Source organism: Tursiops truncatus, chromosome 10 (assembly GCF_011762595.2).
Source record: "Tursiops truncatus isolate mTurTru1 chromosome 10, mTurTru1.mat.Y, whole genome shotgun sequence".
Lineage (NCBI taxonomy): Eukaryota > Metazoa > Chordata > Mammalia > Artiodactyla > Delphinidae > Tursiops > Tursiops truncatus.
Genome location: NC_047043.1, coordinates 156,729 through 176,677, shown reverse-complemented (window position 1 = coordinate 176,677; position 19,949 = coordinate 156,729). Strand labels below are relative to the sequence as shown.

The following is a 19,949-nucleotide window of genomic DNA, read 5'->3' as shown; positions in this document are numbered from 1 at the left end:
GTCTACTTATCCTGGCTTAGTCATTAACAAAGCACAAAAAGTATCTTTCTTGGAGGCCACAGACTGCAGAACATAAGGTGCCTGAAAGAAGGCTTCAGATGCCTGCACATGTGTACAATTCAGTTAATTACTAATTCAGAAAGCAGCAAGAGTGCTGGCAGCGTGAAGGACCGCAACGCTAATGAGAAAGCCGGACAGACTTAAAAGTATTAAAGAACTGGGCTCAGCAAATGTTTTAATAGGATGTGGAACACAATTTTTCATCTACCTGGACCTAAACAAAGGACCTTTCTGGAGTGCTGGAGTTCAGAGAGACAGATGTTTAGCTAAGTTACGGAAAGTTTAGCAAAAAAATAAAGAACGTCTTATTATAGGACAAAATTCTAGAGCAACCTGAAAACTTCATAAGCAATGAAAACAGCAGCCATGGTCTCCCTTTTACTACAGCGCTTGCTGGGGGGCATCTCCTCCTTCGTATTTGCCGCTGGTATTTTTTAAAACCCCTAAAATCAGTTATCTTCTTTGAAACAAAATTCTTACTAAATAAGTAAAAATTCAGTATTTCCATGATCTTCAAAGAAGTGATTGTTGGAAAGCTAATTGACATTAAGCTTCTATGGAGCTAATAAATGTCGAGTTACAGACTCTCACCTTAGAGAGCTGGCCCAGGAGCGCCCACTGAAGCACGGGAAGGAGTCCAGTTACGACGGCCACGGCGCCCACTGAGGCACGGGAAGGAGCCCAGTTACGACGGCCACGGCGCCCACTGAGGCACGGAAAGGAGCCCAGTTAAGGCGGCCACGGTTTCTACGAGGGGCAAAGAAAGAGCAACCAAATTCTCTGGACTACACGACCTTCTGAATGGCCTCACATGTCCTGAGAATGGCACCAATACTGATGAAATGGGAACCAGAGGGAGGAAAAAAGGCAAAAAACGTATACACTAAATCTGCACAATACCAAGTGACACATCGATTAGTGTGACATAATGTCACACTAATGTGACACAACGTAGGAAAAAAATTAGAAAATACAGAAAAGAAGTAAGAGTTAGGTGGGATTTGCCAAGGAGCGCTTTTTGGATGAAGTTTTTGTTTTTGTTAGGTTTTCAAAGAAGCGGTAGTCATCACTTGACTGAAAAGAAAGTTGAGAAAGTATTCCAGAGGCTCTTCTTGAACAAAAGGTTAAAGCTTTCTAAGTCCGTATTCTCAAAAGTTCTAATAATTTTCAGTTTTCTGTTTCAACAAGCATAGTAACCACCAAGAGTAAGGTTTTTGCCTTTCTTTGGGTCTGAAACTAAAGATTACACTTAAAACGATACGTAGGCAAGTACTTGAAAAGCAGGGCCAAGGTTCTGATTTCAGGACTAGTGAAGGAATCAAACTCTCGCTTGTTTCAAGTACAATTTCTAAAATTCACTGTTCTTTTCTTTCTGAAACATCGTAAGTAAGAGTCTTCTGAAGAACCTAGTTGACATTCTACTTTTCAAAGGAAAGGCCAAGCCCTTCAGAGCTGTCTTCTCTCTCCCAGGACGCTAATGGAGACCAGTTACAGAAAATAACTCCTTCCTGCCTATTTACGACCTAAGAGGAAACAACAGTAGGAGAAGCAGGGGCTCACTTAAGGGGCCAGAGTCGGGAAATCCAGGCAGAAACGACATAATCAGAAATCTTGGTTTCTCATTTATCCCGTTCAGTGCCAGCAGCAACTTGGGTGTGCATGGGAGGACCCCTGAAGAGACTGCGTTTTTCCTTTGAGCAGCATGTTTGGGGGCTGTACTGCACGGCTTGAGAAAGTAAGCTGAAGACCCCATGAAAAGCTAGTTTCACCACATTCCCAAAAAACTCTGAGTCCAGAAAAGAAACATAAAATTAAAGAGAATTAAATGTGGCGACTTCCCTGGTGGCGCAGTGGTTAAGAATCCACCTGCCAATGCAGGGGACATGGGTTCGAGCCCTGTTCTGGGAAGATCCCACATGCCGCAGAGCAACTAAGCCCGTGCGCCACAACTGCTGAGCTCCCGCACCCTAGAGCCTGTGCGCCACAACTACTGAGCCCACGCGCTGCAACTACTGAGCCCATGTGCTGCAACCACTGAAGCCCGTGCACCTAGAGCCTGTTCTCCGCAACAAGAGAAGCCACTGCAATGAGAAGCCCGTGCACGGCAACGAAGAGTAGCCCCTGCTCACCACAACTACAGAAAGCCTGCGCAAAGCAGTGAAGACCCAACGCAGCCAAAAATAAAAAATAAATAGGACTGGAAATACAGTGTTAAATAAAAAAAGAATTCAATTTGAACTGTCTCACACCTGATCAGAAGCAGGACCACAGCTTATATACTAATTTTTAAAAAGTCTTTCTCACTTGGGACAATCGCTCTCTCCACTTTTCTGGTGTGGTAAAACACACATACCATAGAATTAGCCATTTTAACCATTTTAACAAGTACGCGGCTCACAGGCGGTAATGCACTCACATTCACATCCCTGCCGCCCACCTTCAGAACCCTGTCATCCTCCCAAATGGAAACTCGGTCCCCATTAAACACTAGCTCCCACCCCTCCCCAGCCCCTGCGAGCCTTCTACTTTCTGTCGCTATGAATTTGACAACTTCTGCACTTTTATATAAACCTAAAGGTAGGTAAACTCTGAAAAAGTTAGTCTGGCCACACTCTTAAAGGTCACATACCCAACAGATGGCAACTGCTGACTTGGAATTGCTTTTGGACAAACATACCAGGTTTGACAGCCTCACTGTCTGTTTCCAGGGCCCCTCCTGGCAGAGGCTCAGTGCAGAGAAAGCCCAGGAAGATGCCCAAACCGCTCATGTATGTGGAAGCCAAGCCCAGCTCCTGGCACATACGCTTTGATTAGTATTTCTCCTTGATGTAAGAACTTTCACCCAGCCAATAACATTTTAAAAGGAAAAAGTACAGTACAAAGTTATATCCATAAAGAGGTGACATCTGGAAAACCCGATGTGCGTCTGCGGACTGAGAGCTGGAAATCAGCACAAAACACCAGACAGGGAAGGTCCCGAGGGTGAGGCTCCGCCATCTCTCTTGTTTGGTTGTTTATACCGCAGCAAAAATCTCAAAGAAACTACTGTAGAAAATCACCCCAGAAGCTAACTGCGGCCCCTTAGCTGTGCCACATGATACACGTCTTAAATCCAGGTTCTAAACCGAAGATGCATTTTCTTAACGTCCCCACTTGCCACTGATTCTTCCTGCATCAGCTAAATTTAGGAAACACCACCACAAATAACAACTTCCAAGAACTCTGTGGTGCTTGGTGGGGAGGGGAGGGGTGGGAAGGTCAGAGTGGAGAGACAAGATTTAGCCCTCAGTTTGATTTTGTGAGAAAAAATGCAAATGAGAACCCTCCAGCACCTGCTGGCTTCTTTCAGGTTAGTCAAAAAACGACATACATTTGACTCGTCAGGTCAACAGGTGGAGAACCCAAAGGCTTATTTTTGCTCTAACTCCTTTTGCTAACACGGGCACAGTCCGCTGGAGTCCCTCAGGCTGCGAGGGCGGGCGATGGGGAGGTCACGCCAGCCCAACCACCTAACCCTCTTCCGCGACCTGGGTTCTGTCTGAGGACCTGCTGGTGCGCCCGATGTGACTCGTGAAAACAGGGCAGTTTCGGCAAAATCTCTCCAAATCGAGCAACTCTACGGTGTAACCTAACGGGTGTTAATGCTACACGACCACGTTGAAAGTCACCGTGAATGAAACACTCCTCAGGAGTGATCAGCAGTGGACCAAGTTTGCCTGTAAAAGACACAAAGGTGGATTTTTATCTGATCGTGTGTCTCGGCTGGTGAAACACCCCGTCTGCAAAGTAAAACGACCCCCTCCCAAGCTCTGTGGCTCTGTTACGACCCCCCTTCCTCCAGCTCACCAAGCCCAGGCACCTGCTGCCTGAGACCCCCAGGCATCCTGCACTTTCCTGCTTTCCCCTGCCCAGGCTCCTGTGGGTCCCTCTCTCCCTCAGGAGTCCTGGGGGGCACTTCCTCAGAAAGCACCCCCGTCCCAGGCTGACTCCAGCGATTTCTCTAACTGCCACCCAGCACCCAATGGGCCGCACAGGGTGCCGGGGCCCCAGCACAAAGGACAGTAACTGATTTGAGGGTCAGTCTCTCCTTTAGACCCCAAGGGTGCCGGGGCCCCAGCACAGAGGACGGTAATTGACTTGAGGGTATCTCCCTTAGATCCCAGTTTCCTTCAATGCCTGGGTCCCATCTCACTCATCTTTCTTGCAGCACCCTAGGCACCTCTCTCTCCAGAGATCATCAATACATGGTCACTAAGTGAAGGAAGGGAGATCCACCTTTAGAATATTAAATTCCAATGTGCCCTGAGAGTCCCGTGTCCAGGGGGGCCAGAGGTCCCTAGAGTTGGCAGGAAGCACCGCCCAGGGCAGGCAGGCAGGCCAAGCCGTGTTAAAGGGCGATGTCTCCATCTGCAGGGTCCTATGAGCTCTAAATCTCAGCAGGATGCTGGGCCCATCTCACTAACAATGAAAAACTATTACTAAGGTGGAGGCTGGCCAGATGCTCAGAAATTTCCAGGAGTGCATTAAACTGGGGACTCAGTGGCCCCAAGTTTCATTCCCAACACAGGCCCCTGGAAACCGCTGGCTCAGTCCCTGAGGTGCACCCCAGCTACACTCCCTGCCACCTGGCCACCAAGTCCAGAGGTGACAAACAGGCCCGTGTGTGTCCGGACACAGCCCGCCTGTTCATCTGCGTGTGGCCTGCAGCTTCTCTCAGGACAGGGTGGGAGGGGGCGGCAGAGTGCTGCCCGGAAACCTCAGGGTCCTAGAGCCAAACATATTCATCATCTGGCCCTTGACAGAAGGTGTGCTGAGCCCTGGTCGGACAGTGACACCTCCGAGGTCACCGTGACAACCTGGAGCTCATTAGGTAAATCACACTTCGCATTCCTCTTCCACACACGGGATATGAGGATCAGGCCTCGGGGGCTCAGGCCTTGGGATTGCCCGATTCTAAACCATCACTTGTGCCTGGCTCTCTTCCTCACTCTGGAGAGAGGCACAGAGGAATTTCTCTCCAACACAGGACTTTTCTAAAAAAGGAGATTTGATTCCACCTGTGAAGCACTGAGCGCCTGGAGGTGCTAACAAAGAAACGAGGCGTGTGTTGTCACCAGCACAGACCAGGCTGCAGAGGTGTCGCCCGGGGGTTTGGAGGGCCGGGCTCGTGCGTGGGTGCGCTGCCGGCTGGCCTCGCCTCTGTGCAGGAGGGTGCCCAGCCCCTCCTCCGCAAGGAGCTCAGCGTTTGGAATGTTGTCTGTGGTCCCTCTTGCGGGTTGCCAAGCAAATGAGTCCAGACTCCCTCCCTCCCAATGGGACGAGACCTCCCTACAGGCGAGTGGCCAACGCCGCAGATTCCACTGGGGCACAATCCTCGGCACTTGAGGAGCTTTTTCTAAGCAGCATTCAAGGTCCCTCGGGCCTAACGTCACATCCTCCAGGTGGGGTCAGACCCCAGAAATGGTGTTTCGAGAATGAAGCAAACACTGGCCCAGAGCAGGGCACTGCCCTGCGAGATAGCCAGTCCTGCGTGGGTGGGGTCAGGGTACGGACACGCACAGGCGGGATGCGGTAAAGGCCAGCGCGTGAGTCCATGACTCCTGCTTCTCCTGGGCGTGAGGAAGGGCGCGCTCTCCAAGGCAGGTTCGCGCGGACGGCCAGATTGCACTGGATCTCCCCGGCGCGCGGGTCGCCGACATACCACAGTGTGGGGGTCCAACCTCCAGCACTACAGGGGAGGGGCGCCTTCCCTGCTCTGCTCTAAGACTGACTCCGCTCTGCTCAGTGCCCCAGGCCTTCCTTGAAGGGCAACACTTCACCAAGCCCTCCCTCCCAGACGCTGCCGCTGAAAGCAAGCCGACGGGCCATTTTTATTTTGACAGCTGCATCCTCTCGCAGTGGGCACAGAGGGGAGAACTGTGTGGGGAGGCCAGAGGTCCTTCATGGGGGTGGGCAGGACGTCAAGACAACTGGTTGAAACCACTGGTCTTGACGCCACTGCAAGTGCAGGGGTGGCAGCAGGAGAGGGTTCCAGCGGAGAAGTGGGGAAGTGTCAGGTTACAGGAACACCGGAGGGGGCGTGGGAGAAAGGCAAACACTTGGGAAGATCGTTCTTCGCCGTGAGTCGGGGTGTTCTACAAGGCCGTTTGAATTCAGTCCCTTTGGGTTGATCTGGGGATCTGGGAGTGTCTTCCACTTGGATTCCGTGGGGCTGGTCTGGTTACACAGGTAAGTTCAGGTCGGACAGCTCCACCATCGCTAGGCCCTGAGGACTCTGAAGGCCAGTACAGTCGGCAACGACCTCTGAACTACTCTGGTTAGGAAGAGTTTCCAGGCCTGGAACGCTCAAGCCGAAGCCCAGGCTCCACTCTGTTGTCTGAGACGCCTCAGGTGATCGCACAAGTCGCGGCGGCGTCCCTCTGCAGCCACTGGGACAACGCGGGGTGGCCTCTCCTTTCTCTGGCTCTGGCAGTAGTTCTGTGGATGACGCTCCTTTAGTTGGGACAAAGTCTGGGAAGCCACCAAGCCTGTCCACAGTTGGCCCTCAAGAGGAGGGGGATCCCACCCCGAATGCAGACGCACCCGTGTCCTCTCCGCCAGCCAGCCTCTGCCCTCACCGCGGATTCAGTGATTTTCCCTTAGAAGAGAGAGCAGAGCGGCTGCAGATGCCCTGCTCGGTCACCGATGTCGGAACCACACCTGTGCTCCTCTCGTGGTGATAGCTGAGAGGAGAGAAACAATTTCTCACTCCAGACCCGGGGCCTCTGCCAGTCTCTGCCCCGGCATACACACAAACGTCCCGCAACATCCCAGGAGTCAGAGCACAGAGAGGGGAAGGCAGGGCCTCGGCTGCAGCAAGGCGACGGCACCAGCTGGTACTGTTGCTTCACCCCCAGCTCCTGGAGTCAGGTTGGGCCACTTCCCTTGCAGGTGTGGCAGGCACAGGGCCCACTGGCAGTGCCTACCTGGCAATGAATTACAGGAGCACCTGAAAATGGCAAATCTGCTTAGGGTTTTATAAGGTGCCCACAAGAATTCTATTTTGTCTGATAAGACTATTACTATGCCACCTTTCTTTTGGTTCATGTTTGCTGGAGACCCGTTTCCCATCCTTTGATTTCTAACCTTGCTGTGTCTCTTTGTGCAGATGACTCCTCTACTTCCTGGCGTCCCAGTTCAGCCCTCACGGTTTCTGACCAGGATTACCGTGAGAGCTTCCCAGCAGTTTCCTTGGTATCTGTCTCCCTCCCTCCATCCCATCCCCTAGTCAGAATCTTGGAAAGGAAATGTGAAGGAGTCACCTGACTTTGTTCCTAAGTCTTTGCTGAGTCTCTGCTTCACACAAGACGAAGCTCAGACTCCTCGGCTTGACGAATAAACCTTTCCTAATCTTCCCGGCGCCTCTGCCCCTCCAGCCTGGCTCCTGGCGCTCCTGCCCCGCTGAGCCCTGTGCTCTGCACACCCGGTGCCCTGCACACACGCCCTCACCCAGCATCCATCCCCCGCTCCCCAGCAGACCCCCCTATCCTGGAGGGTCAGTCCACACTGCCCGCTCTGTGGCGAGGCCTGGCTGACCCAGCGGGGACGGTGCCCCGGGCCCCTCAGCTCTGACGTGCACTCGCAGCTCCGCACCGTTTAAGGATTTCTTGCCTGTCTCTTCTTAGTGTGGGGCCACAGCGTACTCCTCTTTGCATTTTATCCCCAATCCCTGCTACAAGGTAGGTGCTCAATTAACATTTGCTGAATCTGAAGGAGTAACTCCCAATTTAGCCAAAAGGAGAACTGAACGTGGCACCCCCCTCACCCCCCACGCTGACCACCCTCTCCACTCTGCAACCAGACGACATCCACACGTGTCCTTATTTCCCCCTTCCTGACCAGCCCGGAAGGGCTGGTCCTACGTGAGACACACCTCCCCACTGAAGCGGACATACCAGTCCTGCAAGGCTGCCTCAACACTCCTCTTCACAAAGTCTTCCCCAACCCCCAGTCCGTGGGCATGAGGACGTTGTATAAACAGACCAACTACCATCCAGCACTTACGGGCAATCCTGCCGCAGTGTGTCAGTGCATACTGCCATTCCAGCTGGAGCAGAGGGGAGAGACCACGTGTCACATGCTTCTCCTGAGACCTCGGTTTGGAAATCCTGGCAGATCCTGCCACTAGCATACTCCCTGTTGAGGACTCTGGGAGGGGTCTGAGCTAGGAGAGTCCCCTCCAGAAGCAGCGCTTGGCGCCCATGCACAGGACGTGATCGCACAGGGGCGTCTGCAGAAGAGAGAGGAGATGGAAGCTCAGCAGGAGATGCTCAAGAAACTGGAACCTGACTGAGAGGAAAAGTCTAGGAAGAAGGGTGTTTTGCAAAAGTCTTCAGTTACGTGGTGGAGGCTGGTCAGTAAGTGTGAGAACTAGAGAGCGCGCCCACACCAGGAGCTCCAGGGAGCCGGGCAAAGGGAAGTTAACACACCTCTTTCACTCACAGACAAGAAGCACTGCTTTCCTGCCTGGAACCAACGCAGGCCTCGGCAGTTTCAGCCCCTCTGGCTCATCTGCGCTGGAATTCTGGCTTCAGAATTCCATTTGTCACAGAAGGCCAGCAGCCAGGGGAGCCGCCTTCTTCGCGCTTGACGGCCCACACACGGGGAACTCAGACACGGCTGGATTCGAGAAAGAGCGATTACTAGACAGTTTTCGATACCTACCATAATCATTTCTATTTGAGTCATTTCTATTTAAGTCTGGGGTTGGCTTCAAAGAAATTTGCCTCAACACATGAAAGCTGCAAACTTTTGGCCCAGGAGGTGCCGCCGATACTCAGAGACTTCACCGGAGAGATGGAAACAACTGTCAGCCTGAGAACGATCCCAGGTCGAACAACGATTTGCTTTCAAAGGCCCTGGACCTCATCAGCAATTATGACAGTGTGGTGGTTTCTGTAATGCCAGTAGAGTAACAGAACTCATCCACACCGACCAATCTGACCAGGAAACCCTGCCCAGTGCTTCAAGCTGTATCACTAGGGGATCTGTGAATCCTAAAAAAGGATATAAACTCATTTAACTGAAACGTTCAAGTAGAAGTACAACATAACTGATATTGAAAATAAAATGTGCACAGTTGAGAGGTGTGTCATGGGCTTTCTTCTCCCTTTGAAGATTAAGATGACTAAACGAGATGCTTTGCATCCACTGACCCAGGAGGATGACAAGCATGCAGTGTGTCTGAGGCCACACGTTCACGTGTGAATCCATGGGAAACCTTGGTACCAAACACAGAACCCATTCCAGCCAAGCCTGGACACCCAAGTGCAGTCTACCTGTCACCACTCCAGACACCAAGCGTGGCCACCTGCTTACCTTCCTTCCCTACCTCTCTTCCTTCAAAATGATACTATGAAGATACTCCCACTGTGGAAAGTAAATAGAGAAAAAAGTGAAACTCCCCCTCTCCACCCTCTTCTCCTATCCTACTGCTCTTTACCATTCCCAGGAGTCTGATACGGTCCTTGCAAGCTCCTATCTGTACACTTACACACTTATTTATGTGCATACAGGAATACATTATTGATATGCAATTCTACACAAAGGGGATCATACTGTGTATATTATTCTCCAACTTGCTTCTTTTGCTTAGCAGTCAGCCTTCTCCAGTGCACACATGTGAGCCTTCCTCTTCTGTTTGAACTGCCGCAGGGTCTCTTTCACACAGGTGTATCCCCGCTGACAGGTACCCTTCTGCCGGCTATGTGGGTTGGCTCCAATTTTTTGCATTACAAACAGACCTGCAGTGAACCTCCCTGCCTACACCTGTGTGTACAGGACAAGGCATGTGGCTTTCAGCAATTCTCTTCCTCGTGCCAGGGGAAATGTGGCCAATAGCCCCTGTGACTTGAAGGTCATGGACAGGAGGGGCCTCAGAGTCCTAAGAGCTGAGCTGACATGGTCACCAGGTAGGCAGAAAGGCAGAGCTGGGTCTGCCTACGAAGCCTCCAGAGGAGGACAAGGTAACCAAGGTCTCCCTGATGAGTCAGAACACGGCCCCGGTGCCTGGAAAGCCCTCCCAGCCTTTCATGATCCGGCCACAAGCTCCCGAGATCCGAGAGGATGTCTCAGCCAACCTTCCCAACCTCGAGCTGCCCTGGCTGCGGCCAGTCTTCTTTTAATTGGTCGTCCACTGTCCGTGTCTTAGACTGTGCTTTCCTTGTAGGACCAGGCTTCCAACGCAGACCAAAGGCAGATGAAGCACCGCTGAGAGGTCAGCCAGAGAGTCACAGAAGAGTCACGTGGTTGCAGGAACTTAGCAAGAGGGAATTCTGAACTGGAGGCCACCCCAGCTGTGTATGGGAGAACACCTGCGCCTGCCCAGGCTTCCTGACAGTGGGGGGAGGGCAGCGAGGCTACGCTGCATTAACAGACCTCTGGCCTCACAGATCACTGGTGGTCAATATACCATTCTTGACACTGCTCTTCTTTCACACCCTGAAGTCAGCCACAAACGACCGAAGACATGGCTTCTCACTTGGGAGTGGAGCTTAAATGCACTCGGCTCTGAGCGTGTCAGCATCTGCAGAACCAGATCCAGGCCGAGTGCTGGGGAGACCAGGAAGTCCAACGCGGCAGAAATCCACTGCCCGCAGTGGCCTGAGGCCAGCTGAGGAGCTAGGCCATCAGACGGAGGTCAGACGGCCATTTGACGGCCTGCAGGGTCTGTCACAGAGCACTCACAAATCAGGGCCCGACAAAGAGTGCAAACTATAAGTATTATAGGAAAAAGAGAAGAATTCCTGAGGTTGGAGGTCACTGGGAGTGTCCTTCTCAGAAAAGGAGCTGGGCCAAGGTCTGAGGGAGGGTAGGACTTGGGTGGGCAAAAGAAGGGTGGAAGAAAGAAGTGGACACAGAAGCACAGTTTCTCAAACTTCAAATGCCATTTCACACCTTGGACTGGGCTTGTTTTACATTTAGGAAGCCAACAAAAATTTTGAGGGTGAGAAACGGGGTGGGTCACCAGACAGAAATGCAGCAGGGGAACGAGGTCCCTACAGGAGCCCCTCAGGCTCTCAGCACCACTGTCCAAGCAGACTGGGCATCTCTTGGAGATACACACCTATATGTACAGACACATAAATAACAGTAAGGGGCAGAACCAGGAGAAGTGGTCAACTACACAGAAAACTAACAAAATTAAATCCTGAGTCTGGATAACTCAAGAAGATGTCTTTTGTGTTAAAGGAAATATAAAACAGAATCACCAGGAGTAAATGCTGGCCTATGAAAACATCCTATTCTTGAAAACGGAAACAAACGCTTAAATGGTTCAAAATACGAAAGTCACAACTTAAAATGGGAAGAATACGCAAGCCGAACTCAAGCTCAGAAAATCCTTGTGGCATCATGCATGCAACGCCCTGATTTGAATATATGTATATAAATGATTTGTTTTCTATTTAATCCTAAAATGTAAATCACTTAAACATTAAATTGTTTCTGTTATTAGCCCAGAGAAGGAATGAGAATACTTTTTAAAGCATTTTTGTTAATAGTGAAAAATAGTTGTTTCCTGCAGGTGCTCTGGTTAAATACCCAACATGAAAGATGAAACAAACTCTGAAATTTTTACATCAGAAAGATAGACTTCTGGTTCTTTTTTCAGAGGAAGGGAGAAACCTTTCATTGCTCAATATTACTTCCTCAGCACCTACAAACAACACGGGGTTTCTGATTGAAAAAGCACTGTCTTTGTGACACGAGTTTTCACCATCCCTCAAATCTGGAGCAACCAGTAGGCACTGAAAACACAGCCCACAAATAAAGAAACACTTTCAGCAAACGCAGGCCACTGCCCCACCCAGTCCTCAATGTGGAATCGGAGGAAGGGATTTTTCCCCCTTAGATGTCATGATTACAGATTTCGGCTTAATTCCTACTTGAAATTCATCTACATGGCAATGATTTCTCCCCCGGCTCCGCCATCTGCTAGCAGGTGACGGGGGCAGGCCGCCAGGTCTGGTTATGCTACAAAGGAACCAGGACACTGCTATCCTCCAGGCTGGGTCCCCAGGATCCATGGGGGATGAGCAGGACCGATGTGATTCCGTGGAGTCAGGGCCCCACCAGAAGGCATATCCTGGTACTCTACCAGCCAGACCGGTACCAACCAAATTTTCTAAATCCCCAGTTGTCTCCAAAGGCCCAGCCAAAAGCCCAGCACCGCAAATGCCTCCAGACTGACGTGGTAAAGGAGGACCCTTGTTCTCTGAGCGGTTCCTGCCCTGAGCCTGATGGTAATTATTAGTAACATGTATAAAAGAGTTACCGTGTGTATTTTGTTTTTTCACGGAGGGCTTCACCATGGCAGACACTGGCATCACTTTCTCTCTAGCACCCGTCCCAGGGCCCTGCCTGCGGCAGGAGCTCAAGAGTAAACCATCCGCTCCCTGCCTTCAAATGGAAGAATTGTCTGGACAGGGGACTCGACGGTGTGAGGAAGGCATTCACAGAAAATAAAACAAAACAAAAATACTGCTAATTAAAAGTAAAGAAGAGCAAAACTCTGTGCTGGTGATGGTTTGGGGAAATAGGTATTTTGATATACTGCCAGTGGGGGTACTAATGGTACAATCTTTCCAAAGCTGATGTGCCAATATCTACTAGGACTGCTAGCCAAGTCAGAAGCATCAGTCATGCTAGAAGAGGACCAAGGCAGTGAAGCATTCTGGGAAAATCTCTGGCCTGGGAGAGAAGATGGTAATTGGAGCCCTGGACCGCTTTCCCTCCACTGACCACCTTGCCACAGCGTTCAGAGGATAAGCAAACCTGATCTCATCCACCAGAGAAGCACCTACGGTGCCGTGCAGGGCAGCAAGGCTCACAGAACCCCCGCATGGATGTGACAGGACTGAAACCTTTCTATTTTGGATAGTAACTACCTCCCCACTTCCAGCCCAGCCCAGCCCAGCCCAGCCCAGCCCAGGGCTGCCCAGAGAAGGTTAGGGCCTGTTCTATAAACATGCATGGCTTTGAAGATCTCAGAAAGGGCACGAGGTGCCAGCTCCCTTCTCTCCTATCTCTTATCCCTCCACCCTTTATCAGGGCCCTGAAACCACCTGCCCTCTCACCTCATTCCTGCCCTACTTCCATCCAAGGATCAGGGCCAGCAAAACATGGAGCTGCTGAAACATAAAATCTATCCATTAATTCCCTACCGACTGCGAACAAGTAACTTCCCTGACTCATCTCAGGCTGGGTGAAATTATGGCTTCTGGACCTGAGTTTGAAACTTAAGAGAGACAACTGCCTTCATGCATCAGGCAGAGGGCTACACAAAGGTCCGGAGCTTCTGGGGCCCTGGAGAGCGTCCTCGACCCCAACCACTCAAGGCAAGCACGCCCGATCAGATAACTTTTGACGCCTCAGTTTTCCCCACCTGTGCAATCAGAGAATTTATCGTTTTAATTTTTAAACTAAGAATATATTCATGAATTACTTGTGAAGTTAAAAATGCATAAAGTAAGAGGGGCAGCGTTAAAGTATGTCATGCTATAAAACGAAGGTCTAACCCTTAATAAAATGAAATCACAGGAAAGTACTCACTATCAAGAGAGGTAATAAAAGCACCCGAAGGCTGAAACGGGATGTTGCCAAATAAAAGCAGTCCCGTGGGGAAAAGGCAGTAGATCTGGTACCTGGAGGCTCGGACCTGTTTCCCTCCACTGACCACATCACCCCAGGGTTCAGAGGATAAGCAAACCTGATCTCGTCCATCAGAGAAGCACCTCCAGTGTCGGGCAGGGCAGCAAGGCTCACAGAACTCCCGCAAGGAGGACGTTCTGTGAGCCTGAAGATCTGGTATCTGACGGAAGGCGCAGTGTGGACGGATTCCGGGGCCGTGTTCCTACCTGACAACGTGTTGTGCCGACCAGGGCGCAAGGGTGCGAGGCAGCCTAGAGGGCGAGGGTGGGGAGGACATCTATGCAATTTATTAAAATAAAGGAAACCTCAAGCCTCATCTTGTGATTTAAGAGGAAGTAAATCATGACCAGTTTACGTTTAACTTATCATCTAGGCCATAGCTTGGCTATATGTTTAATATAAACTACTGTTGATATATGAAAAATGGAGTAGCTATTTTCTAGCGAAATGTTAGGCTCCAGAAAAATGACGTTTTGTTGCTGTTGTTTCCAATAAAATCACGCTGCAGCACAAGTTATAGCACCTTAACAAAACCCACGAGCTGAAACAACAAAGGGAAGTGCAAGGTCAAACATCTGGAGACAGGAGCAGAGGTTTGTTCACATCCCACCGTCCTCTGTATGGTGATGTCAGCAGAGTCACTTATTACTCTATATCCTCATTTATTTGAAACTGACTGAAATCTGGCAGCTGTAATGGACAAGTAAGATAGATAAACTTGAAATAAAAATATATTACCTACTCTCGCATAATATGAATTTAAGTGTAAACTGATTGAACTAGGATTATTTCTTTCAGAACAAGCCACACCTCTCTCTCCAATACCCAACCCTAAAATAGAAAAACACATCACAACCACACTCGCATTATTTTCTACAAAGAGGTAGTTTGGGCTCTGTCAAGGCTAATAAACAGAAATATATTTTGCTCCCAGCCAACAGCTCAAACCGTCCATTAGGGTAAAATTGAAGATGCTTTTGGAATTAGTGTGAAGGCAGACACACCCTGTTTACTCTAAAACCTAAAACACAACAACAGCTTCTGCACTGACAGTCTGCGCAGAGAAGCCCCGGAAAATCTCCAGGGACAATTTACCCTCCATTGCCTTTATTTCCTAGCAAATAACTGAGCTTAAATGGAAAAAATCAGGAAATGAGCAGCCCGAATTCTCCTGGATTCTAAAACGGGAGATAATTTTGAAAGGAACTAAAACAGGTTTTAAATGTCCTTAAGGTCCAAAGGGAAACGCAGCATCAGCTTGTCCTCTGGCATTCAGCCAAGAGAGCCAAGTAGCTAGCAGCGTAACAGAAGGACGATCAGGAAGAGAAGGCGTCCTCCCGCCACGCCACGGACCAGGCACAGACGTGGCCCGAGTGCAAGATTAACACGGCCGGTGACACAGGGGCACAGCAGTGCTGCAGAGAACATGGCTGCTTCGTCAGTGCCCCCTGGACCCAGGAGCACAGTGCAGACACGCGTGCACCTCAGTTCTCTCACCTCCAGCGCTGGCCTGGCGCTGTCGTGCACAGACAGAATGTGTGTCACCTGGTTCTTGCTCAACTGCTCTGCATCTCTGGCATCTGTCACAGAAGAAAGAGGAGGACATTTTAATGTTTTCTGCAAGTGAAGTACTCCTTAAGGTTAGCCGGCAAAAGAACACAAAATGACTTGCATGTTTCTCTCTTAAAAATTCATAACTGACTAGACCAGAATAATCTAGACTTAGGCAGTCTAGGATTATTGCTTTCAGGTATTCTGCAGATAACTAAGTTTATTTCTGATTGGCACATCTTCTGTTAAAAAGTGGTCATATAAAACTTGCAATATATTTAGATTAATAAACTTTATAATCATGAGTGTTACTGTTTAGAGGGAGTCACTTTGTAGCTGACACTTGTTAAGTTGTAGACCCTTAGGTTAGTATTTTACGTGAAACATGTAACAGGAAAGATGTTTCAAGTATTTTTTAACTACCTCTTAATGATTAGTAATCTAAGTTAAAATTAAATACCAAAAAGCAACTTACTATATAAGATATAGGAATCTGCCAGACTTATCAACCCTAATGTCAAACACCAGGGAATGGCTCCAGATGCAGATAAGACTGTGGTTTATAACATCTACATTCACTTTATGGCAAAACTAAAAATGGAACATTTTCTGGAAATTCCAAACAAAATAGTCCGTAAGCTATAAGTTGGCTATTAAATTATCTGCATATGACACTAAGGAGACACCAAAATTACACTCCCTTCCAGTGATCATACGTGTAGAAGAAAGTTGGAATAAATCCCCTCAAGTTGGAACTTCTGCTAATCTACAAAACAGGGCCCAGCAAGAATCAAGGAGGTCCGCTTCCCCTCTGCCCCTGTTCTGGCCTGGGGCAAGCCTTTGAAAATGACAGAGGGTAAAATGGACTGAAAATCAAATGTTTAATTATGATGTTTCTGGAGAATATTAATGACATGGGAAAATGCTCAGGATACGGTATTAGCGGGGGAGAGGGGGAGCAGGTACCAAACTACAAATACAACATAAACTCAATTTGTTAAAACACATAAAGACAAACACACACAGTGGGGGAAAACTGCTCTCAGAAATTAGCCCAAACGGTGATAATCTTGAAGAGGTGGAATTACAAGTGTTTTAATTTTTTTTTCTTTATAGTTTTTTTGTGTGTATTCAACACAGGTGGTTGTAGAAGCTTAACATGCCTATGAATTCCCTGGGTTTTTTTTAGAAAGGCAGACTCCTGGGCTCCAACTTAGTTCAAGGTCTATGGCAGGGCTGGGAATCTGCATTTCTAATAAGCCTTGGTGATTAAGCAGAAACTAAGAAACACCATTCTAAACATTTTGCAATTAGCATGTAACATTTTTAGAGTCAAGAGAATGATCTTTAAAAGTAATTTTAAAACGTCGGTTTTACTTTAAAACTCTCTTAACTGCCGCAGCAACCCCAAGCGCCTCCACGTCCATCACAGAGGACCCGGCCCGGCAGACCCTCCGCCAGCTACGCCAAGCCGGGGCTTCAGTGAGTTTTGAATTCGGCGGGAACTCAAATTATTTAGGGTCCCACAGGCAGGCAGACCCCACGTGTTCACCGAGGTGTGGTTTTCCAGTCCCCACCAGTACGTGCATTTTAGACAAGCGGTGAACCAAGGTCAAGCTGGAGCTCCTGGCGCCCAGACAAGGCGGGGCAGCGAGGCGTTCGGAGCAGCTGGGCGGGGTCTCCCCGCAAGGCACTCCAGGCCAGGCTCTTCCAGATTCTGACTCCACCCAGGACTTGAATTTTAAAGACTGTTTAAATATACGTGTTTTCCTTTTTTAAAAAACAGTGTTACTGAGGTAATTCACATACCATAAAATTCACCCTTTTAAAGCGTACAATGCAATGGGTTTTAGTATATTCAGAATTGTTTAACCATCACCACAATCTAACTTTAGAGTATTTTCATCGCCCCATAAATATGCTTTCGTAACACAGGTTAAGATAAACAACAACAAAAAAGGTGGTTTGGGGATAAAATTGTTTTCGAATACAACCACCCTTGATACCACAGATGAGAAAACTGACTGTTGGGCCCCAGAGAAAACAGAAGTGACTCCTGGGGACGCTCGTGCCCCTTCTGCTCTGCGCTCCTTTCTACTCTCTTGCAGCGCCATCCGTCCGCATGCATACGCCACCTTCGGATTACTCTTTCCCATAAGCACAGGCTCTGTCCACCCATTTACGTGCATGAGTGCTCAGCCAACACTATTGGAATGATGACATTTATTCTTCAGGACTACATGTTATTGGTGGATGGCTGTCTAGAGCCATGGGCACCGTGGTAACGGTGTGAATGCAGCTGGAAGGTCGGCCGTGGGGTCATCAGCTAGCCCATATGCACGTGCACAAGCTCTCCCCGAGCACGAAATCTCTGGAGAACTTAGTCCTTTGCTGCTCAAACCGAGGTCTGGCAAGCAGCAGCCTGGCACCATCTGTGAGCGTGATGGAAACTGTTGGCAGGAGTATTGAATTTGGTTGGTATTTATTACAATTTCTGATTTGTAAAAATATTCACCCAGCAATTCTACTTCCAAGAATTTATCTTAAATTCTGTTGTTTTCAAAAACAAAGACATTCCCCTCTCCCCATGAAAGCGTTAATAATAATTCACTAAACAACCATAAAGATGTTCATGCATTCTAGCACCACTCCCCTACCTGCCACAAAGCACTGCTGCTTTTTCAGAACTACAGAGCTTACTAATTTAGGAACTCCAGGACTATTTTTAACATGTTCTAGCAGCAATTAGCAGCTGTCAGCTCACTGTGCTGAATTCTCTTTGAGGCCGGTTAGCTGCCCTCGGAGCCCAGGGGGAAAAAGAAATGAACATCATGCAGAGAAGTCATTGAGACTGTTTTAACAATCGATGTGAACCTGAGCTCACAGATTTAAGCAACCAGAAAACAGACAGGAGTGTGTTCTTGTTTGTCTAGGGAGCGAAGCGTGGTGAGGAGGGCCCTCGCCACCAAAACAGGAGGCTTGTTTCTGCGCACGTCCTGGGCCAAGTCCATGGATGACGCACAGTCCCTCTCCAGCGTGAGGGAGGCCGGGCTCCCCATCACACACACTCAAACGCCTCACAAGGTGGGGACCAGCCCCTCCCCTCCGCATGCACTTTGCTCCGTGGGTTGCTACTCACCTTTGCATCTACAGAGCATTTTGAGACAAACGAGCTAAAAATAAAAGGTCGGTAGCAGACAGCATATCAACAAACATTCAACAAGCTGCAGAGACATGTGTAAGCAGAAAAGTCAACACAGGATAAGAATAATCTGCTAGAGATGAAACTGCCACTTGTTTTCCCCAGGTGATTTAAAAAATGGGTTTCTGAACATTTATTAATAACTAGAAAATAAAAGTGATAAAGATGACAGACAAGTTACATGGCTGCTAAATGTGCCTTTTAGGCATCCCCTTTTGATAACAGAGCTCCAGCAAGCGTGCAGAGTTCAAAAAGTCAGAGGTCAAGGTGGAATCTGCAGGGCTCCACGCCACTCGGCCAGCCATTGGCCAAGGTGTCGGGGTACAAGGACCAGAGCACAGTGGTGGTCACGTCCAGAGCAGACTCTGGATGATCTGACGTCTACACCTGGACTCCATCATGCGTGAGAGCCTAAAGGTAATCTTTAAAACAGTGAACTCACCACTAGCAGGGGCGTCCAAGTGTCCGTCCACAGGTGATGGACAAACACAGTGTGGTCCATCCACACACTGGAACGTTGTTCAGCCTAAACAGGAAGGAAATTCTGACGCAGGCTACAGAAGTGAATCAACCGTGTTATGCCCAGTGAAATAAGTCAGTCACAAAAGGACTAATACGGCATGACTCCACTCACACGAGGTCCCCAGAGCCATCAGATTCATAGACAGAAAGGAGGGGTGTGGTTTCCAGGGGCTGGGGTGGGGGATGGAGAGTTAGTGTCCAATGGAGACAGATTCAGTTGGGAAAATGGGAGTTCTGTGGACGGATGGTGGTGACGGCTGCACGACGGTGTGAATGGACTTAATGCCACTGACCTGCACGCTTCAAAAGAGGTTAAAATGGCCTATTTAACAGTTTACATATTTTACCACAATAATAAAAAAGGAGAACTCACCTTTGAAGCTGCCGATATACAGGCCAGGCAGGATCTAGGGGGAGACACAGACCAGACGCGAGTGTTACAGGCCCGCGGCTGACGGCATCTGGCACGAGGCGGGGCCCTCCAGGAGGTGGGAGCGCAGCCCAGGCCTGTGCCCACCACACCCACCTCCCAGCACCTTCCCAGGTGGACAGCATGGACGACAAGCATCCTTGTCTCCAGGGCTCGCCAGTGCTCGCCGGCTTTCTGAGTCCAGCCCCACACCAAGCGCTGCCAGCATCCCCTCCACCCGTCCTGCCTGCCCGCCCCCCGCTTCCCCCTCTCCCACTCCTCTCTCAGCTCCAGCAAACCCACCCTCTGCAGTCTGAGGCTTCGCACATGCTGTTCCGCAGCCAGGCAGCAGCTCTACTCCCGCTCTCCCTATCCTTCAGGCCCCGGCTCCGACCCATGCCCTGGGGAGGCCTGTCCTGAGCCCTGCTTCAGCGCCCACCGTCTTCCCCTTGCAGTGATGCTGTCATGGACGTTACTAGGTGGAGGCCTGTCCCCTCTGCTGGGCTGCACACCCAG

General features: G+C 49.5%; 1 protein-coding gene and 1 long non-coding RNA gene across 20 annotated transcripts in view; both read right to left on the bottom strand.

Annotated features, from left to right (window-relative positions):
- The window catches only part of DUSP22 (dual specificity phosphatase 22), a 71,049-nt gene that overhangs the window by 39,643 nt on the left and 11,457 nt on the right, over positions 1-19,949 (bottom strand). For 10 of the 19 annotated variants that reach the window (XR_012334252.1, XR_012334253.1, XM_073810229.1 and 7 more), the window contains exons 2-4: positions 19,398-19,431; positions 18,945-19,028; positions 15,247-15,329 (exon numbers count right to left, since the gene is read on the bottom strand). Coding sequence is in view for 5 of the 19 variants with exons in the window: in XM_019945050.3 (XP_019800609.1) it covers positions 15,247-15,329; positions 19,398-19,431 (117 nt within the window). In the remaining 14 variants the exon portion in view is untranslated. Of the gene's footprint in view, positions 1-13,807; positions 14,001-15,246; positions 15,330-18,944; positions 19,029-19,397; positions 19,438-19,949 lie in introns of those variants that run through there. The other 9 variants (XM_019945050.3, XM_033863747.2, XM_033863748.2 and 6 more) reach the window with 3 other exon arrangements.
- LOC109551526 (uncharacterized) lies at positions 5,907-13,801 on the bottom strand. The gene is made up of 3 exons (XR_012334255.1): positions 8,529-13,801; positions 8,104-8,329; positions 5,907-7,048 (listed from the first exon to the last, which is right to left on the bottom strand). It is a non-coding gene; the product is annotated as an uncharacterized lncRNA (long non-coding RNA).